At 36.6% G+C, this 27,377-nt stretch overlaps 1 protein-coding gene across 3 annotated transcripts in view; it reads right to left on the reverse strand.

The window, feature by feature from the left end:
• The window catches only part of SLIT2 (slit guidance ligand 2), a 263,142-nt gene that overhangs the window by 107,537 nt on the left and 128,228 nt on the right, over positions 1–27,377 (reverse strand). For all 3 annotated transcript variants that reach the window (XM_069014353.1, XM_069014352.1, XM_069014351.1), the window contains exon 5: positions 4,315–4,386. In XM_069014353.1, the coding sequence (XP_068870454.1) occupies positions 4,315–4,386 (72 nt within the window). The remainder of the gene's footprint in view (positions 1–4,314; positions 4,387–27,377) is intronic.

Here is a 27,377-nt window from a genome sequence, read left to right on the forward strand (position 1 = left end):
ATCCTCTGCCAAGTATTGATTACACAGAGAAAGAGAAAATTGGAATCTTATAAAATCTTACACACTTGAAATGGAAAAGTCATAATGTCAAAATCTACTCAAAAGGAGAGCATAGCATTATTGTTCTTTCAGTGGTGTCTTACACTTTTATGTAACTAAGTTATTTTTCTTCCTAATTCAACCAGCTTCAAAAAAACCATCCCATCTAAGCTTACAATCGGGGCACCTAAAGCATTTTCTTACCATATCAAATATAAACAAAATTCCTGAGGTTGGGAAAATTTAGAACATCTTTCACATCCAGTGTGTGCTATATCACCAGGGAGGGTTATGACACCTTCATTAACATGTATATTAACAAAATTGTGTTTATTTTCCCATTTAGATAATAATTTCTCTTTATTCTTTTAAAAAGTGGGTGCCACTGTGTTCTCTGAAGAATCTAATGTCTTGGTGAATACTTTTCTCCCTGAAAAATTAGCAAGGTAAGGGTAACTTTCAGAATTATATTTCCAGAATTTCACGCTTATTTCTCTCAAGACGCAGATGAGTAGCTATACTTGCAGTGTATTACTCTAAGTCATTCAAGAATAATTCCTTGAATAGAAAAATTGAGACTTTGACACATTGCAGCTATTTTGTTTTACTACATTTGAACAGCCAAAATAATGGATACTGGTTTTATAGTTTGGAGAACTACTACAACATACGCTTCCCTCATTTTTTGTCACTTTTACTGAAGAGCTTAATGCTTTACAAACAACTGTGCTGCGGTGGTGAGAGTGAACCCAGGGACATTCTGTTTGGCGTCTGTGAGACGACCTCTGAGTTTGTGAGATGGCACCTGGCATTAGCCTCCCCAGTAGAAGACAGAGACTGAGTCCAAAGAGGGCCACCAAGATGAGAGGGTTGAAGCAGGTGACATTTGGGGATGGTCTGCAAGAACTGCATTTGTTTGGCCTTCAGAGAGAGGGGAAAGGGGCGACCTTACTGCTGCCTACAACTGCCTCAAGTGAGAGTACAGACAGAGCCAGACTCTTCCCAGTTATAAGACAAAAGGCATAACAAACTGGAAACTGGGTAATTCCAGTTCGATGTAAATTACATTTGTGAGGCCTGAAGGTTTCTCAGTTTGGTTTTTTTTTATTATGAGGGCGTGGCAGGTTGCCCATGTTGTCAATTCTCATACTGTCTTGCCCATTTTGTTTTTATTTTCTACAGATTCTATACTGTGAGTGTTATTAAGATGTCTAGAAGCAAAACACAATGGACACATTTTATGGAAACAAAACTGCTTCTTCTGAGAAACATCAAGAGGACTCTAGAGCTAACATACTGCAGGAGATTTTAGTGGTATTATCAACCTTAAAGGAAGCCGTTTCCTTCAGGTTATCTGAATTAACACCTCATTCCCTTTGTTCTGCAAAGACTAGAAGTATACAAGTATCCAAAATATTCCAACTCCTGATTCAGAACGAAGGTATTTGGTGGAGATGAGAGAATGGTGAGTCTCCATTCAGGAACATAAAATACTTATCAGGTCGAGTTCTGTGAAATTTGTTAACCACTTTTAAAAGAGCTTAATAGAACTACTATTCTGGATGGTTATCAATCATTCCATGTTAAAAAAAAAGTCTCATAAATTAAAGTGAAACTGATGTAATTACTATTGTTACACTTTTTTTTTTTTTTTTAAACATATATTACAATATGCTCTAATGCAGATTTCTTTTCTCTTTGTACCTTCCCATATCTCATAGATGAGTTTGGAAGAGATGTAACATTTTTAACACTATGCTTAGCTACTGGGCTATTACTAGAAAAATTATCCAAAACTAGAACATATATGGAATTCTCTTTATGAGAATTCTTAGTAAGGACATACAAGTACTTGGTTCCGGGACCTTAGGTTAATCACCTTCATAGACTCATAGAATCACTTAGGTTGGAAAAGACCTGTAAGATCATGGAGTAAACCTGACATTGCCAAGTCCACCTCTCAATCATGTCTCTTAATGCCATATATTACACGTTTTTTAAATACCTCCAGTTTATGGTGACTCAATCTCTTCCCCAGGTCACCTTCCCAAAGCTTTAAAAAGTTTCTGGTGAAGAAATTTTTCCTCATGTCCAATCTAAACTTCCCCTGGTGCTACTCTATGCCATTTCCTCTTATCCTCTCGTTTATTACTAGGGAAAGAGACTGACACCCACCTGGCTACAACCTCCTTTCAGATAGTTCAATTCCTGCTGGAATAGTAATGCCTTCTACTACCTATCACTTATCAATTGTCTCCTTAATTTTCTTGAACAATGAAATATAACTTGTAAAATTCTTGCTATACCTTTCTTCTCTAAGTAATGTCCAAGGCTAGATGAAAAGCTGGGGTTTATCTCTCCTTGCCAAAGATTCTGGAAAGGCACAACAGCCTGATCTAGTTATATAAATGCTGTGGTAGAATCCACCCAACCCACCCCATGAACTCATTGGTCATTCTGCAGAGTGACTGTAGAGTTTTCAGATTAGGATTTTGATGGCATTTTTTTCCAGGAACAACTAATGAGGAGATATCTGTAGCATTTGTCCTATCACAATAAAAAATATGCCACAGATATGATTTGAAATTTGTGGCAATACTATGGAATTTATGATTTTTTAAAAAATTATTTCCCCAAAAGAGAAAGGCTTTAAAGGGTAGAGCTACTGTTTTATGCAAGTTTCAGACACAATTCAGGATCCTTAGCTTAAAAATACACACTAAGATAAAAATAATATCTCAGATAGAGATTAGCATCCTAATGCTGTTTCTAACTGGAGTTTTCTTACAATGTGTAAGTACACTTATATTCTAAACTGCTGCTTTGCCACTAGAATATTCTCAATGATGCTGCTATTTTTACTACCAAAGTTCCCTTCTGCAGCTGTATAAATTTTCAAATATAAAAGATCATGCAGAAAAATGCAGGTTTCTTGTAGCCAAACCTCTTTTTCACCATGCATAGTGATGGGACTAGTTCTGAAAAAAACTCATAACCTGTCAATTAAACCAAAGTACCAAAGCTATTTTGAGAAGCACTTGCATGTTTAGGAACACAATAGATTTGAACATAATAATTTTTTCCACTGAGGTACGATAGAATTTCACTGCAGGAAAGAACTGTAGTAGGTCAAATTCTCGGGCATTCCACTAAATCTTAAAAAGACATTTTCCTCACCAATTTGTGTGCAGTGCTGCAGGCAACAGAATGAAGTAGAGTCCATCACAGAAAGACAGAAACTCAAAGGGCTTCCTGTCCCATCCTCTCCTACTGAGGATACATCACAACCCTCCCTTTACAATCACAGAGCACTCTGTTTACAAAGCAGTACAACTAGAAAGTTTGTCTTTATTTTTTAAAACTGGCAACTTCAATTAATAAAAATTATTTCAGCAGGAATTACATGAAAGCCTCGTATAATGATTTGATATTTCCCTGTATTTATTGATGCCACATAATTTAGCAATCATATTTTTTCACAGTTCCATCATGCTGGAAGCTCCATAGTCTTTCTGAAACACATTATTGCATGTCCTCTGTCTTTGTTGGTTGTTTATAAGTGACAAGTCCTTAGCTTACAGCAGGGGTTATAGCTTTTGAGAGCATGACATTTTATTTCCTGCTACAGAAGTTCATCACAGTCTTCAGGTTGCTTGACTCGTTCAATCCACTAAACTGACCTACCACTCTGAACAGAAAGTTGAAAAGTCACTGCTTTGCCTTGTCTTGAAACTCATGTATTTCCACATTTAGAAACCATAAGAATACAAAACCTGCCCGTGAACATCAAGGTCACTATCTCCAGGAAAGTGTCTTTCTTTCAGAAAAGACAACAGAAGAAAGCTGAGTGAGAAAAATAGTCACACAAGTATAAAAACATATGTTAGCAAAACTAGATAATAGCATGATTTTCTTTTATGCAAGCAAACAAAAGGCAAACTTTTAAAACCAAGGCAAAATGATTTTTTCCACTTGAAGCCATAAAATGTTTCAAATTGCCTGACATTCAAATATTAAACTCAGGTTTCATAAACTAATAGTTATAATGCCATGTTGTCTTCAACTCTATTTCAGTGTTTTACATTTCCATAAGGCAATTTTCGGATGTTTAAGACACGTTAAAGTACTTTGCCAAAGCAAATGGTAAGTATTGGTTTTATGCAGAGATTCCTTACGTAGCTGTAACAGTTCTTAGAAAAAAGATATCTGATACAATGAAATAGCACTGTATCAACAAAGTATTATCAGAATATATGGAAAGAAGAAAATACTTACAGGTTTTTTATGTCTACTGCTCCTCGGAATGCCTTCCTTGGTATTGCTTGAATCTGGTTTTCACTAAGATCACTAAGAAAAAAAAATTAAATTAAATGTAAAAATGCTATATATATATATATATATATATATATTTAGTTTTGTATATAACAAAAAGGAAATATAAGAAAATAATTTCAGCCATTATGGTTGGGTCAGTATTTCCAATGAAGCCAATTTTACTACATTAACTGATTTGTAATTGAAAAGAAGTAGCAATAATAGTCAAAACAGTTTATCTGTGTTGCACTAAGTAGTTCCTTTAAAAATAGCAACTTGTATGCCAAAAAAAAAAGCAGAAGTGAGTGTTTTCACTTTTCAACCATTCCAAATCCCTGTTTGATAGTATGTTCAGCTTTATGTAAGGAAGACTGTAATCCAGCAAAAAGAACAAATAGTGAGCTATTGAGAAACAACGATGAAGCTGTGTAATATCTGAGATCAATATGTTTCTGACTTTTGTTTCAGAGTGTCAAGCACCATATATTTTAAAAGAAGGAATTAATATACATTCTGCAGCAGATATCTAATATTCCTCTCCAAATCCCTGTATGATCAGCTGCACCATGTTATCTGAAACTATTATCTTTTACAAAAGAGAAATATTATTAAAGTGCCTATAAAATTATTATTCAGTAGTGGGTTTTTGCTATCAGTATGAATAAACAGCCCTTTTTTTCTGAAATCCAGACACATTTTTGGCCTTCACAGGTCAATATTGGAAATGAAATCTAGAGAACTGAAGACAGCAGTAGAAGACACAGAGAAAATAAAAAAGAAAGAAACAAAAGCAAATTAGGATCCAGAACTTTCTATTTATGCTATGCACTATAAAAATGATGCACTGCAATAGAAGATGACCAATACATTAAAGTCTGTATTGCTGTATCTATACCACATGCAGTTTGGAGGTTTCACTTCAGACAATAGTTTGCTACCCTGGACCAAATACACCTATCACACATGGTACATGAATGTTTGAAGTCTTGCAAAGGGGCTTATCTACTTTGTTGTACTAAAATTATGGAATCAGATCTTCTTTTGGAAGCCTTCCGAGATGCACCTATCTGTACACAATATGGGGAACACAATTAGTTGAAGAAGCTTTCTTGAGCATCTGAATAAAATGTACAAACAAATCAGATGCATACAGGTGTATCTACAGAGGGATTTTAAGTCCATTTGCACAGCAGTTTTCTTGTGGTTAACTAGATTTCATTTTTCTAAAACCAATCCAGGATCTTCACTCCAAAGCATACCAAATACAATCCAGCTCCTAACAGAAGTGAAGTTTCTCTGTCTTGAGCTTTAGAGACATCTTTAGAGGGCCTTTTTCAGAGAGTTTTTAGAGAAACATTGCAAAACTGTGCACAGAAAAAAAAGATCTAGCTCAGAGTAAGTGAACAAGCAAGAATAATTTAGTTGATTAGACATAAATAGTCATGCTTTTGAGATATTCTTTCTCTAAAATGTAATCTAGCATGGGCTCATATTACCAGTTCTGAGAAATCACTCCTGAAGGTCTCTTTCAGATTTATGAACTCGCAAAAAAAATTTGAGGATTTTATAAAACCCCATGCTGCCCAACTTTAACAAAATTTATATCAATATAATTATTTTGAAAATATTTCCACATACATTGACAGCAATTTTGTTTTATCCAATTCCTTGTTAATTTATGGAAAATCACTTTCTATTTACTAAATCTTTCATAGTTCATGCACCTAACTGCACTGCAATATCTTACAAAGTATACTTAAAACTAGACCCAATTTTAGTATTATTAACCGTGTGTGAAAAAAGAGAATTTGTGAGCTGTGATTTAATTTTCAAGCCACCTAAGTAATCTTGAAATGGGATATGACTGCACTGCTCTGACAATAAATTCAGGGGCAATGAATGAAAAAGCAGCCTTCAGCATTTGTTACGGTAACATGATTTAACAGCCTACTTCCTTGGAAAAAAATTCCCTCATAAGCATAAAATGCAAATATCTATATTTACACTTCTGCTTAATTGACTAATACATTTTACCTATATAAAAAATTATGTGTGAAGTGGCTAAGCTAGCAGTAGTGATTTGTATCATGATCAATGATTAGTTTATAACACAGATATATGTATGTATCTATGTAAGCCACTGCCATACTCATATACTAGAAGAGATAATGGGTAACAGTGCATTAAGCTTTTCATGGCATTTGATATAACATCATCATTCACCATTTTATATAATTTTTAAAAGTGAAAGATGAGCAATACTGAGGCCAAATGCAAATTGTTTTTAAAAATCTAATACAAAATATCAATGGTCAAAATCTTTGTTTCTGTGGGAAATTTTGGCACAAACACAAGGACTTAAAGGACAGCTATTGTGCCAGGTTCCTCAACAGACCATACACTTAGGCTGGATGTGCAAAAGACAGAAGACTAACTAATTGCATGCTAGATTTTCTGCTGGGTCCGCACAGTCAACACCATTTCCATGTAACACAAGCTCAAGAAAACTGAAGTATAGTGTTCCCTGGTAATTTTAGCTCATTTCAAATGTAAACTGCTTGACTGCAAAGGTTCCCAACCTTGCTGAACAAGGCATTGTTTAAAGCATCCATTTAAATATGCAGAGCTATGTAAGGTTGGCAATTGTTGTTTTCCAAAAGTAATTTTTTTGCAATGTATCAGCTGGTTTCTGAAACTTTCTTTGAACTGTTTCTCTAACAGAAGTGTAAGTTCATTTCTACACTGCAAAATTCTACTTCTCATAAAAAAATATGATTTTCCTTATAGCAGGAAAATTTTTAGTAATCATTTATTGATTGCTTCAAGTTTTCATCTGCACAGTGTAAAAAGGTTTCTTCATAAAAACCTTGAGGGGCTTAAACAAACATTCAACTTTTTCTTCTTGCATAAATTACACCTACATTTCACAACTCAGAAGCTGTGTGTGGTCTTTTTTATTGATGACTGAACCCATTCCACTGCAATTCTTCGATTGCTCACAAAAATGGCCACAAACAGCACAAGGTGCATTGTGACTTTCAGGGCAAATGGGGCAAAAATCTATTTTGTAGATTAAACCAGACAATTTTGCAGGCCATTACACTACATTGATTTGACTTTGCAACTTATATTCTGTAGTGAAGAAAGGTGCAAAACCCCTTTTCAGCCTGATGGTCATTGTATTGCTGCACTAATAACTGTGTGGACGTCATCTTCCATTTCAAAAATAGGCAGCATTTGAACAGAGACTCTATGATGGCAATTGATACCCCTAAAATGAAAGAATGTCTAAGCATTTCAGTAACATTTAAGCCAGGATACAACAAAACATCCTACTTTTATAAGAAAAGATCTGTTTTTTTTAAAAAAAGGCATGAACCTGTTTCGCATTAGAAAGCAGCAATATGACCAAGATACTTTAAGTGGAACAAATTATCCTCCACTAATATTACAGCCCAAGACCTTAGATCAAAATCCAGAATACCTCTGAAACAGCAGAATTAATTAAAAAATACAGCTAGAGTGAAAAAGCCAAGGCTATCTGACAATTTCTTTCTTTAGAGCACAATGATCCAGTGAGATGTTTAGACAAATTCATCTTTATGCAGATTCTAGCTGTCATAGAGGCCTCTTGCAACTAAATTGTTCTTGACTCTGTTATATAATTCCTAGAGAGATACACTCCAAGTTATTAAGGGGAGTACCTTAGACATTGAGCTTTCAAGAAAATTCCATGGCGCAACTTTGTGGGTCTCATTTATGTCATTCAGTGGTGGGCAGAGCACCTTCATTCCTCGGCTCCACCACTCCTTCTTGCTCCAGCATCACCCAACCTGTGCTCAGGGCCAGGTGTAACTTCAGTCGCTCTGAATGGGAGATGTTCTCAAGGAGAACTCTCATGTTTGTTTCCTCAAGTTAAAAGGTAATAGGGGGTTAAATGGCAGATTTGCACCAAAAGCCACCTAGGTGAGTTGGACTGGCAGCAGCTGACAGAGACTTTTTAGAGGAGGCACAAATGAGCATCACTGCTACTCTAGATGCACAAACCAGCCTGGGTACAGCAGATTGTTTCACATAAGTTTAGGATGTATATAAGTCAAGAATTCTTCTGAGTTGTAATATCTGGCTGCAACCCCATTTTCTCAAATGTAAAAAAAGGAAAACCAAACCCATACACCAAACAAAGCTGAATCCCACTATAAATGAAGATACACAGTGGAAAATGCACAAAGATTTCTGAATTTTTGCCCAACTACAGCAATGTTCTGAAAAAACTTGCATACTATTTTTTTCTCTCTTAGAAGGTCAGGTGTGTTTTTCTAAATCAAAGACTAAATATGCTGCATCTAAATAATTACTTTTTATAATTAATATAGTCTATCCAAGTATTCAAACTCATCAATAAAACCAGAAATAGTATAGATTCTCTAAGATCCATCATCAAATAAGTTCTGCAATTACGTGCTTATGTAAAATAAAATTTCTTTTTAAACAAACTAGATAAAGGAAATTTACATGCAATGGATTCTGATAAGCACATATGCCTCAGCTTTTAAACCGAATTCCAAAGATTAAAGATTTAATTCGGATATTCTGACAAAGCTACTGAACTTGTCTAATTTGACATTATGCCTAAAAGAATGTAGATTTCTGTATTTCACAAAGCAATGAACTAGAAAAAAAAATCAATAACAAAAACAACATCAAAAAAAGCCCCAAAGACCTCTGCCCCACTCTCCCTCCCCCAACATCTTCATTTTGTGTATGCAGGGTTTTTTTCTCTAAGTATCCATGGGTAATGATAATGTATGACACTTGTGGAAATAGCAGGAAGACCTTGCCAAAAACCTTGTTACTACTGAATCCCTCCTAAGAACAGGCAGGAAATGGTACAGTTATATTTATCATATCTACTGGTCAGTAGAGAGACGTGTGTCAGGGAAAAAGGTCACAGCTTAGAGTCCTGTGAACATTTGAAATTCATACCAATAGAAGATACAAACACATTCTTAGAAAATAAAAGCTTGAAGACTTACATCCAGTATTGTTTTCTTATCTGAAGATAAAGCTCTGAGATACCTGAAATTAATGAACCTGATAGAATGTTTCAGCTCTTAAAAAATGCAAACACTACCACATCTCAGTTATTTTATCACTTACCATGTATGGTTCTCAGTTGAATATCCTATTTACCCTTAAAAAGGAGTGCTCAATTTTTAATTATATAAATTGAAACATCACATAAAATATCTATATCATAAACTGTTAAGGCAGTATCACAGTTTTGTTGTGTGGCTAAATCATTGTTCATTCTGAAACACTAAATCTTTTGAAGATGGCAAACCTGCTTGTAAATTTAATTACTTGTAATTTTATTTTCCTCTATGGTTTAACCTCCCTCTGTGTCTGACCAGTGATATCATAAATCTATACTGCCATCCTGTACTTTGCAAAATACTGAGTACTGGGAATGAGTAATGTGTCCTGATTTTTAAAGGAAGAAATACTCAGCCAAACTAAGTATTGAATGCTTACCAGTTTACTTACACCAGTTTATAAAAACTTCTCAGAAAGTGGCTATTCCATGATCAGCATCCTGATAATTATTTACATATAAGTGACATGAACAAAGTAAGCCTTGCTAAGTACTTCTCTCTTACTGGAAAACAACAGTCTTAACATTAGCTAACTATATTCTGTATGAAATCCTCCATGCCTGTGCAAGGTGGCAAAGTGTCATAGATCATGAGACTACTGGACATTCAAAGAAATAACAAGAATGAGAATTATTTAAATTATTTGACTGAAAATCAATTATATGTATTTGGACATGGGGGATTTCACTTGGAATACAAAGATGGTGAAAAAAACCAAAAAACAAATTTTAGAATAGGATAGTTCAGTTGAAAGGGACCTACAATTATCACCTAGGCCAATCAGATGATTTTGATGGAACAAGTAACAACTTCTTTCTAGGTATCAATTAGACATTTATCCTAAAATAGTAAAGCTAGCAAAACGATTTATTTATGAATATCAAATGTTCCTGTCCATTTCAGCTGTTTTTATTATGATCAGCTTTTTCTTCAGTGTTCCTGCAATATTTCTGTATCTGAGTACACCTTAAAAAATACAGGTGGCAGGGAGAAGACAAGCACTACCTATTCATTAAGGAGCTCCTTGCAGAAAGATCCTGTGAAATGTGCTCTGGTATAGGCTACTCACCAGATCCTGGACTTGACTAAGATACCTGTGAGGTCTTGCATGGTCTGAGATACTTCTCTAGTCACAGTCACATTAAAGAGGCACATCATCTAAAACCTCAAAGCTATTCCAGAGCAAGACCTAAGAGCTATTGTTTATTCCTCTGGCTTTGATCTTAGGGAAAGCAAAGTACTCTGCCTCACTGGGAGGCACTGAAGACACCAGCAGTAAAATCTGAGATATGGAAGGCGAGAACATGCTGACACACGATAGTGTAAGACAAGGGAGCCACAGCCCCAAGTTTCAACTGTCTTGATATGTCTCCAGAGAAGTATGGCAAACAATTATTTCATATTATCATGAACACTGGCAGCTGCCTCTGCTGGCAAAAGCTGCCATAGCCATGGGCTTTCTGATTCAAAGAGGAGAGAATGAAACCCCAAAGTAGATTTTTCATGTTGCAATGGATCTCTGATTTGAATTTTACTCCTAAGATGCCAGTTTTCTACTTTCAAAATTTGAACAAATACCTTTTTCTACTCTGTATTAGATGTCTTGGGTTAACATGGAAAATTTCTGATCAGATGGGTTTTCTTCTGCTCATGAAACTTCATTTATCACTATACAACCATACTCCTAAATTGCAAAATTCCAGCATGACTAGGAATTGAATCTAAGACCTTTTCTGAATGCTACAGAGGCATGCTTCGACAACCACAAGTTTTGTTGTATTAGGATAAAGTATATATGAAAATTATTTCCCAAACTATGTAATGAGAATCAAACCAAAGTAAAAAGTCTTCAAGAATACAGATGCTACTAAACATTGTGGTGCTATACCTGGAGAGATAGTTCCTTCAAAATTAGTAGCTCAGGTGAACTGAAGATACTGAAGCCTATTGGGAATTCCATCATGGCAGAAATATATCAGATTGTAACACAAGCTTTCTAAACAAACGTGACACAATGTGTTTTAATCTATGACACAACATGTTTTTTATCCTATGTCCAGAAATACATTAATATATACAAACAATTAAGTACCTTTCCCATCAGTCAAGCGAGGCTTATCCAGTTAATTGTAAGAATACTGACATATGCTTGGCTTTAACTTTATACAGCTACTGTATAACAAGTTACAGTACAGCATCACTTATTCATGAAGATAATCTTATACCAAAATGGCTTGTCATGTCCTTTTAGCAGGCATAGCTTTCTGGCAGATCTACAGATCAATTATGATGGAACAAGGAAATGTTTAAAAATGTATACTTAAAAATACTGTCTAAACTCTTGTTCTGAAAAAGCAAAACAAACAAAGAAATAAAATCAAACAACCAGCAACTCTGCTGCACCATTATTCTTTGACTGTGAAATAAACCAGTTAACTTCCTATTAATTTCAATGTTTTTTTCTTCTGTTCTTTAGTAAAACAATCATTGCAGCTATTGCTCTTCATATTGAAGATACAAAAGGTGTCCAATACTATCAGCAGTAGCTAATACGTCTCTATGGCACATCTATCCCTTTATAAAGATAAAACCTATAAATTATAATTTCAAACATCAGTCCTGTAAACCATTATTGCTGCTGCTTCCCATAGGAGGATTAAAATTTCATGTATGAGAAGGCTACTACGAGCCTCCTTTTACAGATGGGGAAACCAAGGTTGCATGTATCAGCGGTAGCATGTATCAGTACCCTGCTGAGGAGCACAAAACTGATGAGAAAGATTTAGATCACAGAGTTTCAGGTTCTCTCTGCATCACTAATTTCCATTTGCTCTGTTGTCCCCCTAGAGATTCAGATGCTGCACATAGTAGGCACATAACCTATTCTCACGCCAAAGCAGGATCACTCCCTGGGCCATGGTGTGCTACATTGCCCAAGTGAGTATTTCACATTTCACAACACAGGGCAATCATCACTGCAACACGGACTGAATTATTAGAATCACACCAATTCCCATGGGAAGGAACGCAGCTTTTTTTCTTCCTAAGAATATTCAGACTGAATTTCCCTGCCCACTTTTATCTCTCATTTTTTAATGATAGCACTTTTGATGATATCATTGATGTTTCTTTCATTCTTAATGTTTGAGGTTTTTTAAATGTCATCCATTTATAAATCTGTTACAGAATCAAAATGTACTTTTTATTATAGCTTCTGGCATACTATTATTTGTATATTTAAGCAGCAGGTATTTTAATCCACTTTATCTATTTATTTATTAAAGAAGAGAGATCATTTATGTGTAAGTATAGAACATATACAGCAAAAGAGAAAAAGTAACGCACTACACAATAGCAGTACTGGTAGCCTGGTGATCTCCAGAGTTTACCAGTACCTTCAACCTTAACATTTAGTACAAGTCATCCAAAATTTAAATTCTGATAATTAGAGCTAATATTTTTTTTTTTGTTTGAGAAACTCTCTCATACCCATGCAGTATTATACACAACTTATTTATAATTTTGAGTATTAGTAATTAGTGATTTCTGCAGAATCTAAATAGCACAGAGTACAAGTACTAGGCCTTTAACTTTTTAATAGGAATACATTTTGGGTTTGGACTAAGCCAAAACCTTCAATCTCAGTCTTGGCAGAAAATTTAACCCATGGGCTACAAAATCAATTCTACTCTACAGTGTCTCCAAAAGTGTACTTAAATCAATTTGTATACTCAGATACTACTGAAAATAATTGCCTAAGAACATTCACCATTTATTCTTTATTGTTCTAGAGTGGCCTAGCAGGGCAAATGCTAATTGTGCAATAAAATAGGAGTATTACGACCACACATGTATTTTATTGGAGTCTTAGAAATTATTTTTGAAAAGGAAAACAGTCTTTAATAGTCTGTTCCACTAAATTAACATAGAACTCTCTTTTGCTTAGACTATAAAAAACCCAAAACAAGAAAGGAAATTACACATTGTAGCTCCTAAAGAGGAAAGGACCACCCACAATTTCAGAGAGAACTGACATACTACTTCAAATTTGGCTTCAGCGTAATCCTTTTCATAGAAAAACTTGAAGCTCTTAAGAACATCCCTCACACCCCAAAGAAAAAAATTGACAATTTTTATCCTCCACACAGTCTCAAATTGGTCAAGCTGAAGGAAGGCACTGAGTAACATTTTACTGACTGCTGCTTATCATGCATCCCTAATAGCACTATCTTTCCCCAACAGGGCCCAAGACAGCAGCACAGCTGTGATGTGTGCAGGCATCATTGACCTACAGCCCTACTTGCAGTTTGCAGAGTGGGAAATGACTTTTACCCATATGGATGTATATCCATATGGTGAGGCTGCACCTCGGGTGCTGTGTTCAGTTCTGGGCCCTGCAGCACAGGAAAGACATTGAGGGACTGGAGTCCAAAGGGCAATGGAGCTGGGGAAGGGTCTGGAGCACAATTCTGATGAAGAGCAGCTGAGGGAGCTGGGGGTGTCTAACGTGGTGAAAAAGAGGCTCAGGGAAGACCTTATTGGTCTCTATGACTGCCTCAAAGGAGGTTGTGAACAGGTGGGGATCAGTCTCTTGTCCTGGGTAACAAGTGACAGGACAAGAGGAAATGGTCTCAAATTGTGCCGGGGAGGTTTAGGTCAGATATGGGTTTTGTTCATGGATTTTCCTCTCCTTTTTCTTTAACCAGTTTGGAATTGAAGGCAAAATAGAAAATAACTTAAATCTTTATATGTCACTTTTTCATACAAGGCCACAAAAGACTGTTTCTTTGTAGGGAAAGGGTGAAGATTCTGCTATTTGCATTTTACTTGTCTCTGATAGGTGATTTGGTGATTAATTTTTAATCAACTATTACACTTGACAGACTTGAAAATGCACTATAAGTTGAGAATTTTAAAAGAATAAAACAAGATTCTGCCAGGTAACTTTCACTTCTTCTGGCACATTAGACACTCAGCATATGCATGGCTGAAACATCCATTTGGCTTGGCTGGGGATCCGCTCACATTAAGAATAGATGAGATGGCATATTTAATTTTCCAAAAGACCTCTTCAACAGTATCTGAAAAATCTATCACTACTTTTCCCTGTAACAAAACTTCTTTTTTAGAAGAAGTTTGCAGCTGTCAACATGTCTTTAATATTTAATATTGTTTCACCTGCTTTGGAATTGAAACTGTAAGCACTTTCAGGAACTGATTGAAAGGTTGTCTGGTACATTGTCTAGTTTCACTACACAGTCTGTAACCCTGTATATTCTCTTCTGAAATATCACTCAGCAAGCTGTGGCAATTTCTGTTTCCTCAAAACAGAGCAGAGCGGATTCCTGATCCAATCCCATTATGCAGAGCTGCAATTCCAATACAGACAAGTAATAATTACATTCCTGGACACAGACGTTTTTCATGAAGTATAGATCCAAACTTTTACTCTAATAATAACCTGAGTAGTTCAAGTCTTTCCTAGCAGTAAAACAAACCTTGAACAACTTGTCAAGAGACAGGGAAAAATTTGAAGAGTAAACTAGAAAAGATCTTGCAAAGACCATTAATGTTGAACAGCACTGTGCTCACTCTTCCTTCGAGTCAAATGATGCAATTTGGGGATTGTCTCTTGAGATGGCTCATTGCTTGATAGGACAGATATATTGTACAGTCTTAGCTTTATAGAATATGTATAGCTGCATAATATATATGAAGCACTGATGCTTCAAGCTTTAAGGCTGTTGCCTGTCAGTGCCAAAAACTACGCTAAAACAGTGAAAGAAACCAAAGCAAATTATTAAAAGGATTACCACAGATGATTTTAAAAAAATCGACAACAGCTAAGCTACCATCATGGCTGCTTATCAAGATGACCAATTTTATGTGACTGTTTTTCTGGTCTTCACCCATCTCTTTATGGATATCTGTCAATTCTTATACTGTAATATCTTTCACAAAACTATTTTGCTTTACTGGGTGCTGGTTTGTTGGTATTTTTCTTATTCTGCATAACGGAGTAAGTACAGGGACTAGCACCACTGGGCTTCTGGACCAAAGAACTAGGGCTTTTAGGTGTTCTATGAGAAAACTAATAATGGAAAGGACAAGAAATGTATGTTCATATTATCTTCCACTTCACTGACAATGAACTATAAAACAGTAAAAACAAGCTCAACTTTTTGAGTAACTGAATGACTGGATTTTTTTTGTTTATTCTATTTCTTGTGTGTTGTTTATGTGCTGGTTAATACAATTAAAAGCTCTTAGGAGAAAAAAGAAATTGTTGAGAAACTTCAGGGCAATTACCAATACATATATTCAGGTACTCCGGAAGTAAAACTTCCCACTGACCAGGATTAGATTACTTTAATACTCTAGCTGCACATCCCAGAAGTGCCTAGCCTCAAGTTTCTGTTCAAGGGCTCCAGGCTTTTCTTTCTTCTTGAGCCTGCCTTCTATTTCTCTGACTGTTCCAGCCTTTTCCCCTAAATTTCTGTCACCACAATTGTTTTCCCTTTCAGTGCCACACAAAGAATGAGAATTTCAAGAGGTATTTTCCTCTTATAAAAGGAGCTGAGAATACAGAAGAGGCAATATAACTGGTCTGTAAAGCAAGAAGAGTGCATCCTACCTGGATTCAGGGGCTATTTAGAATTGAAAACCCTTGTAAAAATGGTAAAAATGTATGTAAGTAATAAAAAGAAAATTCGCCGTTACAGAATGAATTTATCACAACCAATTTCTTAATCAATAGCAAAATAAAATGAACAACTATGGGTAAAAAACTGCATCAGAGTGCTTCTATTCTGTATTTCAAGAATGTGAAAAATCCCATTTCTTGTTACAGCCCTGTATGTATGCTGTTGCCACAATACCAGTATGTAAATCACATTAAAATGTTCTAGGAAAAATAATCCATGCAAAATGGAATTTAATATTTTTTATAGAAAAGCTTAAATTTTATTGCTACTTCTGCCATATTTATCGCCCTTTTCCCTCTCAAACTTGCAAAAAAGGCTCAGCTGCTTGTACTAGGAAAAATTTCCATTCAGACATTTTTTTAAGCTTGAAGTCTACAAAGCTGATTTTCTGTTCCAGGACTGCACTTTTCCACTGACACCATCAAAAAGTAGCTGCTCTTAATTGCACTTTAAAAACCCATCTTCCCTCTTTTCAGATATTTTTCCTCTATCTGTATATTCTCAAGCTTTTTTTTCCCCAAATTGCTAAATTCTTTCCCTTCAACCAATATCCAGACTCTCCTAAGCAGCTGATGGAGCTTTGCCTCAAGTAGCTATCCAGAAAATTCCACTTATCAGCCCAAATAATTAGGGTAAAGGGCATTTGTGTGGGGGGTGGGGTGTTTTTCTCTTCTTCTTTGAGGGTTTTTTCATTCAGGAGGATGGGTGTTGTGTTTTGCTATGTAAGGGCACACAAAGGCAGTTGGATGGAATGGATATGAGTTAAGCAATTGCAATCAAATGAGAGCGCGGCACACTCCGGATGAGCAAGGGTGACATTGACGTCTCCATTCACAAGATACTACACACTCCAGCAGTGAGTAAATGGGTAATTTCAGAAAATAGAGGTCCAGGTGACCACAGAGAGGCTGAGAACAGTTATGGTAATGGGAAAAAAAAGACTATTAAATTTACTTTAAAAAACCCCAGCAAAAAATGCATAAGCTTCCCTATTGCTTAAGGACTAATTTAAAAATATACCATAAAATGTTTAAATATTTAGATTGACTGCATTTTGTTTGAAGCATAAATGTTAAAAAGGGATTTAAGAAATAAGGCTAAATATAAGAACACGTGGCATTGCACCTGTATCAATAATAGCCACTAAACAGATCAACATCTCAGCACTGTACAGCTGGGCTTTCTGCTAAAGCAGTCAGTGTGAATCCATTTGCACTTCTAGGGAATTCAGGAAGACTTCTGCCAGCTCAAAAATCCTAGGACATGCAACTTTATAACAGCAGGAGCATCTGTATTCACTCTTTTAACTGAGTATGAACAGATCTCCTCTTAGAACGGGACCAGGTCTAAGCCCTGAGGTGATTGAATTTAAACGATATTTGCACAGATAGCAGAGAAGGTGGGAGAATTTGCCTCTTCATAGCTCCACTGCACTTGCTATCTCTTGCCATATGGCTAATTCCTTCTCATGCTTATTCTTCTGTTTCAGTTCATGTTACAGTATATTCTTTTTACAGACCTGCAGCTTCTAACATCTGTAGCAAAGGTCCCAGAAATTGATTTAGAGGCTGAAACACAAGCATATCCAACCCTGCTCCTACGCAAGGCTATATATCTTTGTTGGAAGACTGACACATGGGCCCCATATGCATCAGTGATAACATAAGCCTTAACATAAGCCTGCCAGGCACAGATGTACTTATAGCTCCAGAGAGATGCAATCTAATGATGGATAGGAATAACCCAATCATACGAACATTTGTATTTGTAAACCCTACCTAGTGCTACAGACAATATGTCTACATTTCACTGCCACATTTCTGCAAGGATATCAAGATGTTCCTAAGGTATAACGGGCATATGATGAAACTTAATGGTATGTAAGATAGAGAGACTGCTTTCTGAAGCACAGCTTCATAGCTGGAAGTTCTAAAAATTAATTGCTCTTCTGGCAAACCCAACGAAAATTAAATTAAATTAGATACTGGAATTCTTTCATTTGAAAGCTCTGGCAAAATAAAGTTAATAGATGGAAAGCTTTCTGCAATTAAAAGTGACAGGTGCATTGCTTTCTGTAAGCTTTTAAATCACATCTGTCAAAAAGCCTACTAAAATGCATTTTTTAAGCTCCTTCCAATGTACTCAACTTTTATGAATCAAAATACTGTAGAATTATTAAAGATATATAACTTAAGTCACAGCTTTATGGCAGTAAAGAGCTAAAATTTCTATAGAGTTAGTCATCTAACATATTTAGGACAATGGATTAAATCACAGAGTAACTCTGTCTCCTGTTTCCATTCACTTCATTTGTCAGCATGATTTCCTACTTCGGTTCCTAACCACTGCATGAGAAACACACAACTTGATTTCCCTAATTTAAAGCCAAGTTTATAGTAAATTCTGGCCAATCACAACTTTGCTTGAATTATCTATTCTATGTGTTTAAGGTGATTTAGGAGAGAGATGGTTAACAGTATTTATGCCTTTGAAGAAACTTTTTCAAGACAGAAAGTGTCTTGGAAAGAGGCAGAAAAGTCTGAGGTCAGGTTCTGCTGTGCATTTTGCAAGTGAAACTATTTTCAAAGAACATGTGTTCCAACAGTGGGAGCAAAACCACTTATTGCATGTCTTCCCCCTGCCCTTCAGACATACCTGAGCCAATCCTCTACCTCTCATTCCTCGCTCACAAAACCAGGAAGTACTTACGCCCAAAAATCAACTCAAAACTCCAAACTCTCTAATGATTATTTACAGGTTGTTTTTTTTTTGTTTTTTTTTTTTTTTTGGTTTGGTTTGGTTTGATTTGGTTGGGGATTTTTTAGGTTTCGGTTTTTGTGGGATATGCCCAGCCCTTGTCCTGGAGGGATCTCTGCTGAGACAAGAGATTTCGCAATCGCCCAGCAGGACTCCCTGAAGGGGCAGCCACTTCTTGGGTCATGGCGAGGAAAAGTGGACCCACAATCCTTTGAGAGACACTATGCAGATCTTTCTGTAACCCATTGGTCTGTCCCAGACCCTCTGTAACCCATTGGTCCCCTACTGATCCCCTGTATCCCTATAAAAGGGAGCCCCCTGGCTCTGTGGGGAGAGAGAGCTCGTCCCTGGCTTTCCCCTTCGCCGGAGGGGACCAACAATAAAGCTCCTTCCATGTGGAACCAGCCACACGAGCCTCTCGTCTCTCTCTGGTCTGGTTTGGCCTGGGGGTGCCCTGCAGAGCTGAGCTGGAATCACGAGCTGACAATCACTAAAGAGCTGACAGCCCCTGCAAGGGCCCCTCTGCCAGCAGCTGAGGGAAGACACTGGGCCTCGGGAAGGCAATTCCTTTTGGGACCATCTCTCCGGACCAGTCACCTCTTCCTGGGTCAGAGCCACTGACCTCCACCACCAGCAGTAATAATCATTTTGTTTTGCTAGCTGTTTTACTGTTGGTTTTGTTTTTCTTCAGTAATCAACAACCATCCCCAATTTTGACAGGTTAGGAATGAAGTTTACTTGGAATGCTTCTCATCCCCACTAATTCAGAAAATAAAAAAAAGCATTACTCTTCAAAGATCCTAACTATCAACTAAATGTAAAGCTGTTACACATTGTAAGATGACTTGTGACAATATGAATTTTATAGGCCATGGCACAGCACCTTCAAAGACAGAGGATGGAAAATTACGCTCAGTGGTACATATCTCCTATTAACCACACAAATACAAATAATCTCATCCCAATTCAGGAGAGCACTGAAGTATGTACAATTTATCATATGTACTCAAATCCCAATAAATTCATTATAACTACTCACAAGTTTAGTGTTATGCAGGTGATGAAATATATCTTTAAATCACAAACTACTTACATAAAAGCAACACTGAACAGATTTCAGTTATAGGCTTCTCTTATTTAAGCATATATGAACAAAGACAAAATTCTCCTCAGGTGGGAAAACAGAACAAGAAAAATAAGTAAATTTTTTTTTGTTATCCATCTATAAATTTTCATCATGCCCAATGCCAAATTATTGTGACATCAAAACTAGTATTTCAGACAACTGGACCATATGCAAGTCCTTAACACAATTATCTTTCGTATTTAACAAAACTCAGGGGTTTGGTGCTGCTTTTTGAGTTTTGTTTTTGAGGAATGGGGGTGAATCTTGCCAAGTTCTCAGTTACTCCTGCAAAAAAATAATTTTGAAACTCCAAAGTCCTCACATGCTTCTCCCTAGAACTCCTTACGGGTTCAAGGGATTTTTCTCAGAGATGGAAATCTCTTCCAGTGGCCAGGTAAATGAAAGCTTTGGAGTGGAAGGTCAGTATTTCAGGAAGATTGACCATTCAACATAATACTATACTTCAAAATTATGTGTCAGGTCTGCATCCCTGCAGAATAACACAGGAGCTGTGCTATTGAGAACAGCATTCTGAGGAGGAATCAAAAGCAGTTAACATATACACTGGAAGAGTATATATATTGCTGGAAAAGTAAATACAGATAAGGATTCATCCCTGACTTGCAACTGAGTAAGTCTGAGAGCTGAACTGCAGTGCTACTGAGTGCTTCACGCATGAAAACTAAAAATACACCAAAACTGCCAAAGGAGCCAAGGTGTCATCAGGATATGTCTACAAACATTTGCTCCAAACAGGGACAAAAATATTTAAATATTTTCCCTTAGTATCAATTTTAACTAGACCGTGGGTGAGAATGAAAGGTCTGCAATCTGTGAAAATGAAAAGATCAAATTCAGCATTCAGTAGGGATATAGAATATCTAATTAAGCCCTGGATCTGCAGTAGTTTTTTTCCAGTTTCTGTTCCATATCTCTTTTTCCCTCTGTTAACCATCTTCCCATCCACATCTATAAATAATGAAAATAAGCCAAAGTTTCCTCACTGATATGTTTTATACGAATATCTGAATGGAAAATATATCCAGAACTCTCTTGATGAGCTGTATTAATTGAACAGAAAAAAAAACATATAGAAATATGGACTTGAAAAGGGGTATTAGATAACCCTCTTGTAAATAGAACTTAAAATACTGGTATCTTAAGGAATAGGAATAACCAGATTCAAAGCCAGCATTAAAAACAGCCTGGTGATACAAAATGAAATCTAAGTCTCTGTGTTGGTAATATTGACTTTACTCAGGTGTTAAGTCTAATCTTAAAAATAAATGTTCTGATGAACTTTAGGATATGTATTTTATTCTCCTGCATTTGTTTTTTCTTTTCCTTTAACCTAGCTGAAATTTCATTATAGATACTTACTATTTATAATACTGATTAACATGTATTTTTATATAGAACAGGAAGAAGAGTCTTACATAGACTTCTGCATACCTATACCAATTTCTCCTTGTTGGGTTTTCTTGTTTTGATTCTACTTTTTTAATTAGGGACACATCACTTCCAGTGGGAAATTACCCTCCACATATGAAAACAAATGTTAAGTATGGTACAATGCCTGACCTGAAGAACCACAAAACATCTCACAGTGTCTGTTTTCCACAATACTTTTAATATGCATTATTTCCTTTTCCATACATACAATAATAAGCAACACAAAATAGAGATTCTCAGTTGAGGCAGAGATGACATCTGAACTTGCAGTTGAACAAAGAAACATAGAAAAACATTTGAACACCAAAGAGAAACTGACTGCTTTGTTTTGTTTTTTAATAAAATCAGGATAAACCTCTGGGTAAATGTGCTTAACAATGAAAATCACAACAGCCAGGATTACAATATAAGGATTTCATATTACTGCCAGGTACGTACATGTCTAATAGTGAATGTCTTTGTCCTCCTTACATTTATGAACAGATAAAGATTATAGCAATAAATCCCCATGCTGAAATAAAACTGAGACTAATCTCAAAATGAGGAATCTAATCTCCATTAGAAATAAGATATAGGTATTTAAAATGAATAGGAGGTCAATTTGCTACAAGCAACATGACATTCTGTATTGTTCTGTATTGCACATGCAATGCATACTCCTGCACCACAGGTGAAGTATGTTAAAACTTACAAGCTGACACAAAAAGCAACAGATTGAAAGGAGAGTTTCATTAAAAGAAACCAAATGTGTCAGCAACCATCTTCAAGTTGAATTTTGGTCATACAGCTCCCTGGTATTTTTTGCTTTGCTTTTCTAACTAGTTCCCCTATGGATTAACCTCTTCTCACCTCTGGTTGTATATACACTGCAAGATAGAGCTGCTGGACAGTTCATTAGAGAAGCTCCTGCTGTTTCTTCCACTGGAGAGGAGGCACCTCTAAGTTATCATACACAGGCAGGCCCAAGTCAACATATCTTCTAACAACTTCTGGCAGCTTTGATCATGCTGGTGGTTCATACAAGTTTCACAGGCAAAAAAAAAAAAAAATAAAAAGGCAGGAACTTTGGGGCATTTCCTGCTACTCCTTTGGAAACAAAACACCCTCACTTAGTAATCCATGTACCATACTAGTATCACTGGGCAGGGGCAGTGGGGGACTGGATTTGGGGGCTTTTTCTGTCTGGCACACCTTAAAACTAGAAAAAATATATTTAAATGGAACACTAAAATGCACTGCTAGAAAATTTATGTTTTAAATAACTCCTAGATAGAGGTTCAAACATAACACTAAATCGAAATTAAGTTTCTTGATTCAATATTTCAAATGCCTGTTTCTGAGATGTGATCCACCCCAAGGTTTACAAGAAGCTTTGCTTTTTCAGCCTCACCTTTGTAAACTGCTTGAGGCTGCTTCACTTTTCTAGAGTTGCTCTATGTGACATGGTGGCAAAGAACCTTAAATTGCACTTAAGCACTTGAAACAGGCTCCTTCATACCCAGCAACATTTCCCACTGCTCAGCTAGGTCTCTTTCCTTGACACCTCTGGTGGCCAAGCCAAAAAAGTCAATGGTCTGCAGCAATGAATGAATACTCCAGGATCCTTTCATAATGGTGTAGGCTGATTGAAGCCGTGTTTGAGAGGCCTTACCTCATTTCCCACACATTTTCTGACCCATTTTGTCTGCCTCTTCTCAGAGGGGTTTTGCCTGTTATATTGAGGACTAAGCAGTAAACTAATTATCTTGTTCAAATCCCTTTGCAACCCCTCTAATCCTATTAGTTATAAGAATGTGTGAATACTGATTGCACAACTTAAAACAGGGAGAAACAGAAAAAGAGACAGAGGCAGAGGGAAAAAGCCAAAAGGCAGGATCTGGGAAGATCTGCTAGGCACTTCAGCTTTTCAAGACTTGTCAGGACGCTCAAGACTCCCATCCATCACAAGACAGAACAATTTGTAAGGTCCATATTTTCATTTTCTGTCAGTCTTTCGTGTCTGCCCCAGAACTGCTGCTATTATCCAAGGCAGCTCCGAGTCCTTTGCTCACAGCAGAACTTGCTGACCCGTGACTCCAGTTAACAGTTACATTTTCTCTCTTTCCCCTTTCATAATGAACATTTTAATGACGGGGCTGACAATATTACAATGTGTCAAAGAAGCCATATGAAGTACCGGAAATGAATGGATGTTAGTGTAGGCATCTACAGGCCCTATGAGCCCTACTTCTTTTCTTCAAAGAAGCCTCACAAGTCTTATTAAAGAGCCCTCTCGCCCTCTCCCTCAGCTGAAGATACCGGCGCAGTTGCCTCCTGCCGTCCAGTGCTGAGTGAACTTTAATCACTTTTCCTATTTTGTTCACACTGGGGAAGGAGCCAGACTTCAGTGAAAAGCCTGCAGTCACTGTTGATGTTAAAGAGCATGAAATTTATCTGACTTCCATAAAAGATGAGCTCTGCCCTTCCATTCCTGCTTTTGCTAAGCTGGCTGCTCCGGGGACAGCCATTCTCTGCTCCAAAAACAAATATTTGCTTTTAGCGTGGATGGATGCTGCTGCCTAGGAGCGCCTTTCCCCTTGCTTTTTAAACTGTACACTTAGTTGTTTCCACCTACAAAGAAGACTTGTGGTCTTGGGAAAGAAATTTAACTTTATCATTTAGACATGCTGTTTTGCAAATGAAGGTTTTAAAAATTCAAACAGTTCCTGTTTTACATGAGTAATAAGCTCTGGCTAATTGGTTACCATAGAAGCAAATTCACCAGAATTCTCAAAGAGAGTAAGAGATTTACCTTTTATGTTTTGACCCTCCTTCCCTACAGAAATGTCTGTCAGTGAAAACCTAACTAGGATAAAATACAAAGTTTCTTTTCTCACACACCGTACTTGGAGATTTGAGACATCATTTATCTGGTGAAAATTATAGTAAGTTGTATTATTTCACAGCATTCTATTACTTGGTTTTAAAACCTTGCTATTTGGAATTGGCTCTAAAATTCCATTATTAATGCTTGCTTTCCTCACAATGGCAAATCAATGACATTTTTGTGCATATCTCGCAGTGCACATCTTCTCTAAGGATTACTGCTATATAAATAAGTGTTTTCAAAACAACTGACGGTATAACTTTAAAAATGTGTATTTCAGAAGTGGTAACATTTCTGTGTCATTTAATTACTCACATATTTCAAATCCTGTAGAAAAATGGAATGCAAAGAACCCAAAAACAATTCCAGGAGCAATTTATCTCCAAAACATTTTATGTATATAAAAAAACCTGAAAAGCAGTAACAAAATTGCATTGATAAGCTTGATAATAAAAAGATTGTGCTAGAAAGGAATGAAAAGTGGTACTGATCCACTGACCATCCACTGTGCATGCCATAACCCACTCTAATCCCCAATTGATACTGACAACTGCAATGACAAGGGCTAAATTGGAGCCATAAGTGGGAGTAATGATAGACTGCCACTTCAGTACGTCAGCAATTGCCCGATTAAAATGAATAACAAACAAACGTTCTCCTGTAAAGCAGAGACCTATCAAAAGGAAAGAATAGCTTCTTTAACTGTAACACATCCCCAAAAACATGCCACCGTGGGCGGGACGTGCGCCCAAGTGCCCAGCAGACGTGAGCTGGCCCTCAGCAGGAGGCAGATGCACAGAGGAGGCTTTTCTTGCTGTACTTTTAGCTGTGACCACCTAGGGGCACTCAGCGCCCTACAAATCCATTGCAAATCTCAGCTTTTGATCCAGCCCCATTCCGGTGTAGAGCACAAAACATATTTTCTGTCAAGCATCCTGCCTTATATTCAACTTGAACAACAATGATGAGTATTGTTTATTGATACTTTATTACTGGCAGATAACCAGCCAGACAGCCTTGTTCCCTCTAAATGCTTCTAAAGAGCTTTTTTTGATAAAGGCTTTAATATACCATGAAGATTTTCAATCAATAGGCAAATATACAGACCATATCTTTTGAGAAAGTGATTTCAGAATTTAAGGCTGGACTTCTTCCAAACTGGCAGGAAACTTCCAAACTGCATGGAAAGATGTCTAGAGGGAGTTCACTTAATTATAATTCACTACTGCTTTGAAAAGGACATGGCAAAAATGGACAGGAATATAAAACTGAGAAAGCACCATAAGGTCAAGAGAACTGCAATTTTTTCTTCTTCACATACATTCTTCCTTTGTACATTATATTTTTTATATACAAAATGTAAGCGCAGACATAACTATTCCTACATTTTGGCATTCTGTGAATTATTAAAAAAAAAAATTTGGTATCATTAGCCTTCCAAATTTTCAACAAAAAACCCCTAAATATTTTCAGTGAAGCAATCAGCAAAATAAAGTTTTACATTGGCACAAATGGTTCATTTAGGCTAAACTGCAGCAGCCTACTAGCCAATCCTATCTGATATTTTATGGTCAGGTTTTATAGCATGAAAATTCTGACTTTCAGCCACATTTTTTTCCGTTCAAACAGAGTTCACTTAACAAGCAGAATGCAGACCTGCTGCTTTCCCTTGTGGCCAACCTCACTTGTTCAAAGTCTTTGAGAATCTTGGAACACAGCAATAGCTCTTAAAAGAACTTTGGCCTGCAGCTGTTATTAACTAGCTTTGGACGTATGGACCTCCGTTGACAAGCACCTCATGTAGAGAGGTTAAAAAATTGCTACCATATGCTTTCAGCTTTTTTAACCCACAATGTAAAGGCTCAAAAAAAAAAAAAAACAAACCCAAACAAACCCTTTCAGTACCTTAAAAATACAAATCAATTTACACATAAGCCAACACTTCTATCTTCTACTGCCTTACAGTTATGAAATATATATGTCATTTTTAAAAGGGTACTGCAGTGTTCCAAAAGGCAAGAGCTGATTTCAATGAAAGGAACAACTGGTTATAGGTACAAAGATCTCAGTGGGCTTTATTATTGGACACAAATTAAAAGCCACCACACACTTAAAACCAACATTAAATAACAATAAAAATCTGCGTCATGAGAAAATGTCTGCTGCAGAGAAAAGCACTCTCTCCTCAATGAAAGCTAAAGCTAGCACTGTTTATTACACCTTTAGCTTCATGTGTGTATGCCTCACATTAATTTTCTTTTTTTGTGATCCAGTTCAGATCTGAAGGAGGAGCTGTATGCTCAACTCCTTGTTCCTTTTTTCCAGACAGATCCACTGGTTTACTGAAAGGTATAACTCTCTGGACAAGGACAGTGTCATGAGACCAGAGAACTTTTCTTACTCACTAGGGAAGAAAGGTACCAGTACTTGTACCATACATAGCCTGAAATGGATATTCAGTATTTTTGACTTTGCTGAAATAAACACCCCAAAACAGTTAATTGCTGAACTCTCACGTCTCTGTTCCACAGACTCCAATTTCATTCTCTAAAAACACCCTGACACCGTTTAGTGAAGAGGTTAGTGAGCCTCACTTCAGCATACATCAGATTTGGGTTTGAAGATTTCAGATTCTACAGGTACTGTACAGATTTCCTTACTTACAGGAGGATCCCCACTGAGTATCAACAGGAGTTTATTTTTTAATTTTAATTTATCATGGCGTTAAAGTGCCTACTCAGACTGTTAGATGAAAAAAAAATATTACCATGAAATGAATCGCCTTATACAAGACAGTTCTGCCATTCACAGTGTAGCCAAATATCCCAAGCAGTAATCAACAATAAATTGGAGTTATGTTTACAAATCCAAGCTACTGCTCTAGGAGATGATGAGAAAACCCAAGGAGACTTACTTGCCCTTCTACCATAACTTCATGTATTTAAATCCAGGCCAGTTTTCCC

This window comes from Aphelocoma coerulescens, chromosome 4 (genome assembly GCF_041296385.1).
Source record: "Aphelocoma coerulescens isolate FSJ_1873_10779 chromosome 4, UR_Acoe_1.0, whole genome shotgun sequence".
Taxonomy (NCBI): Eukaryota; Metazoa; Chordata; class Aves; order Passeriformes; family Corvidae; genus Aphelocoma; species Aphelocoma coerulescens.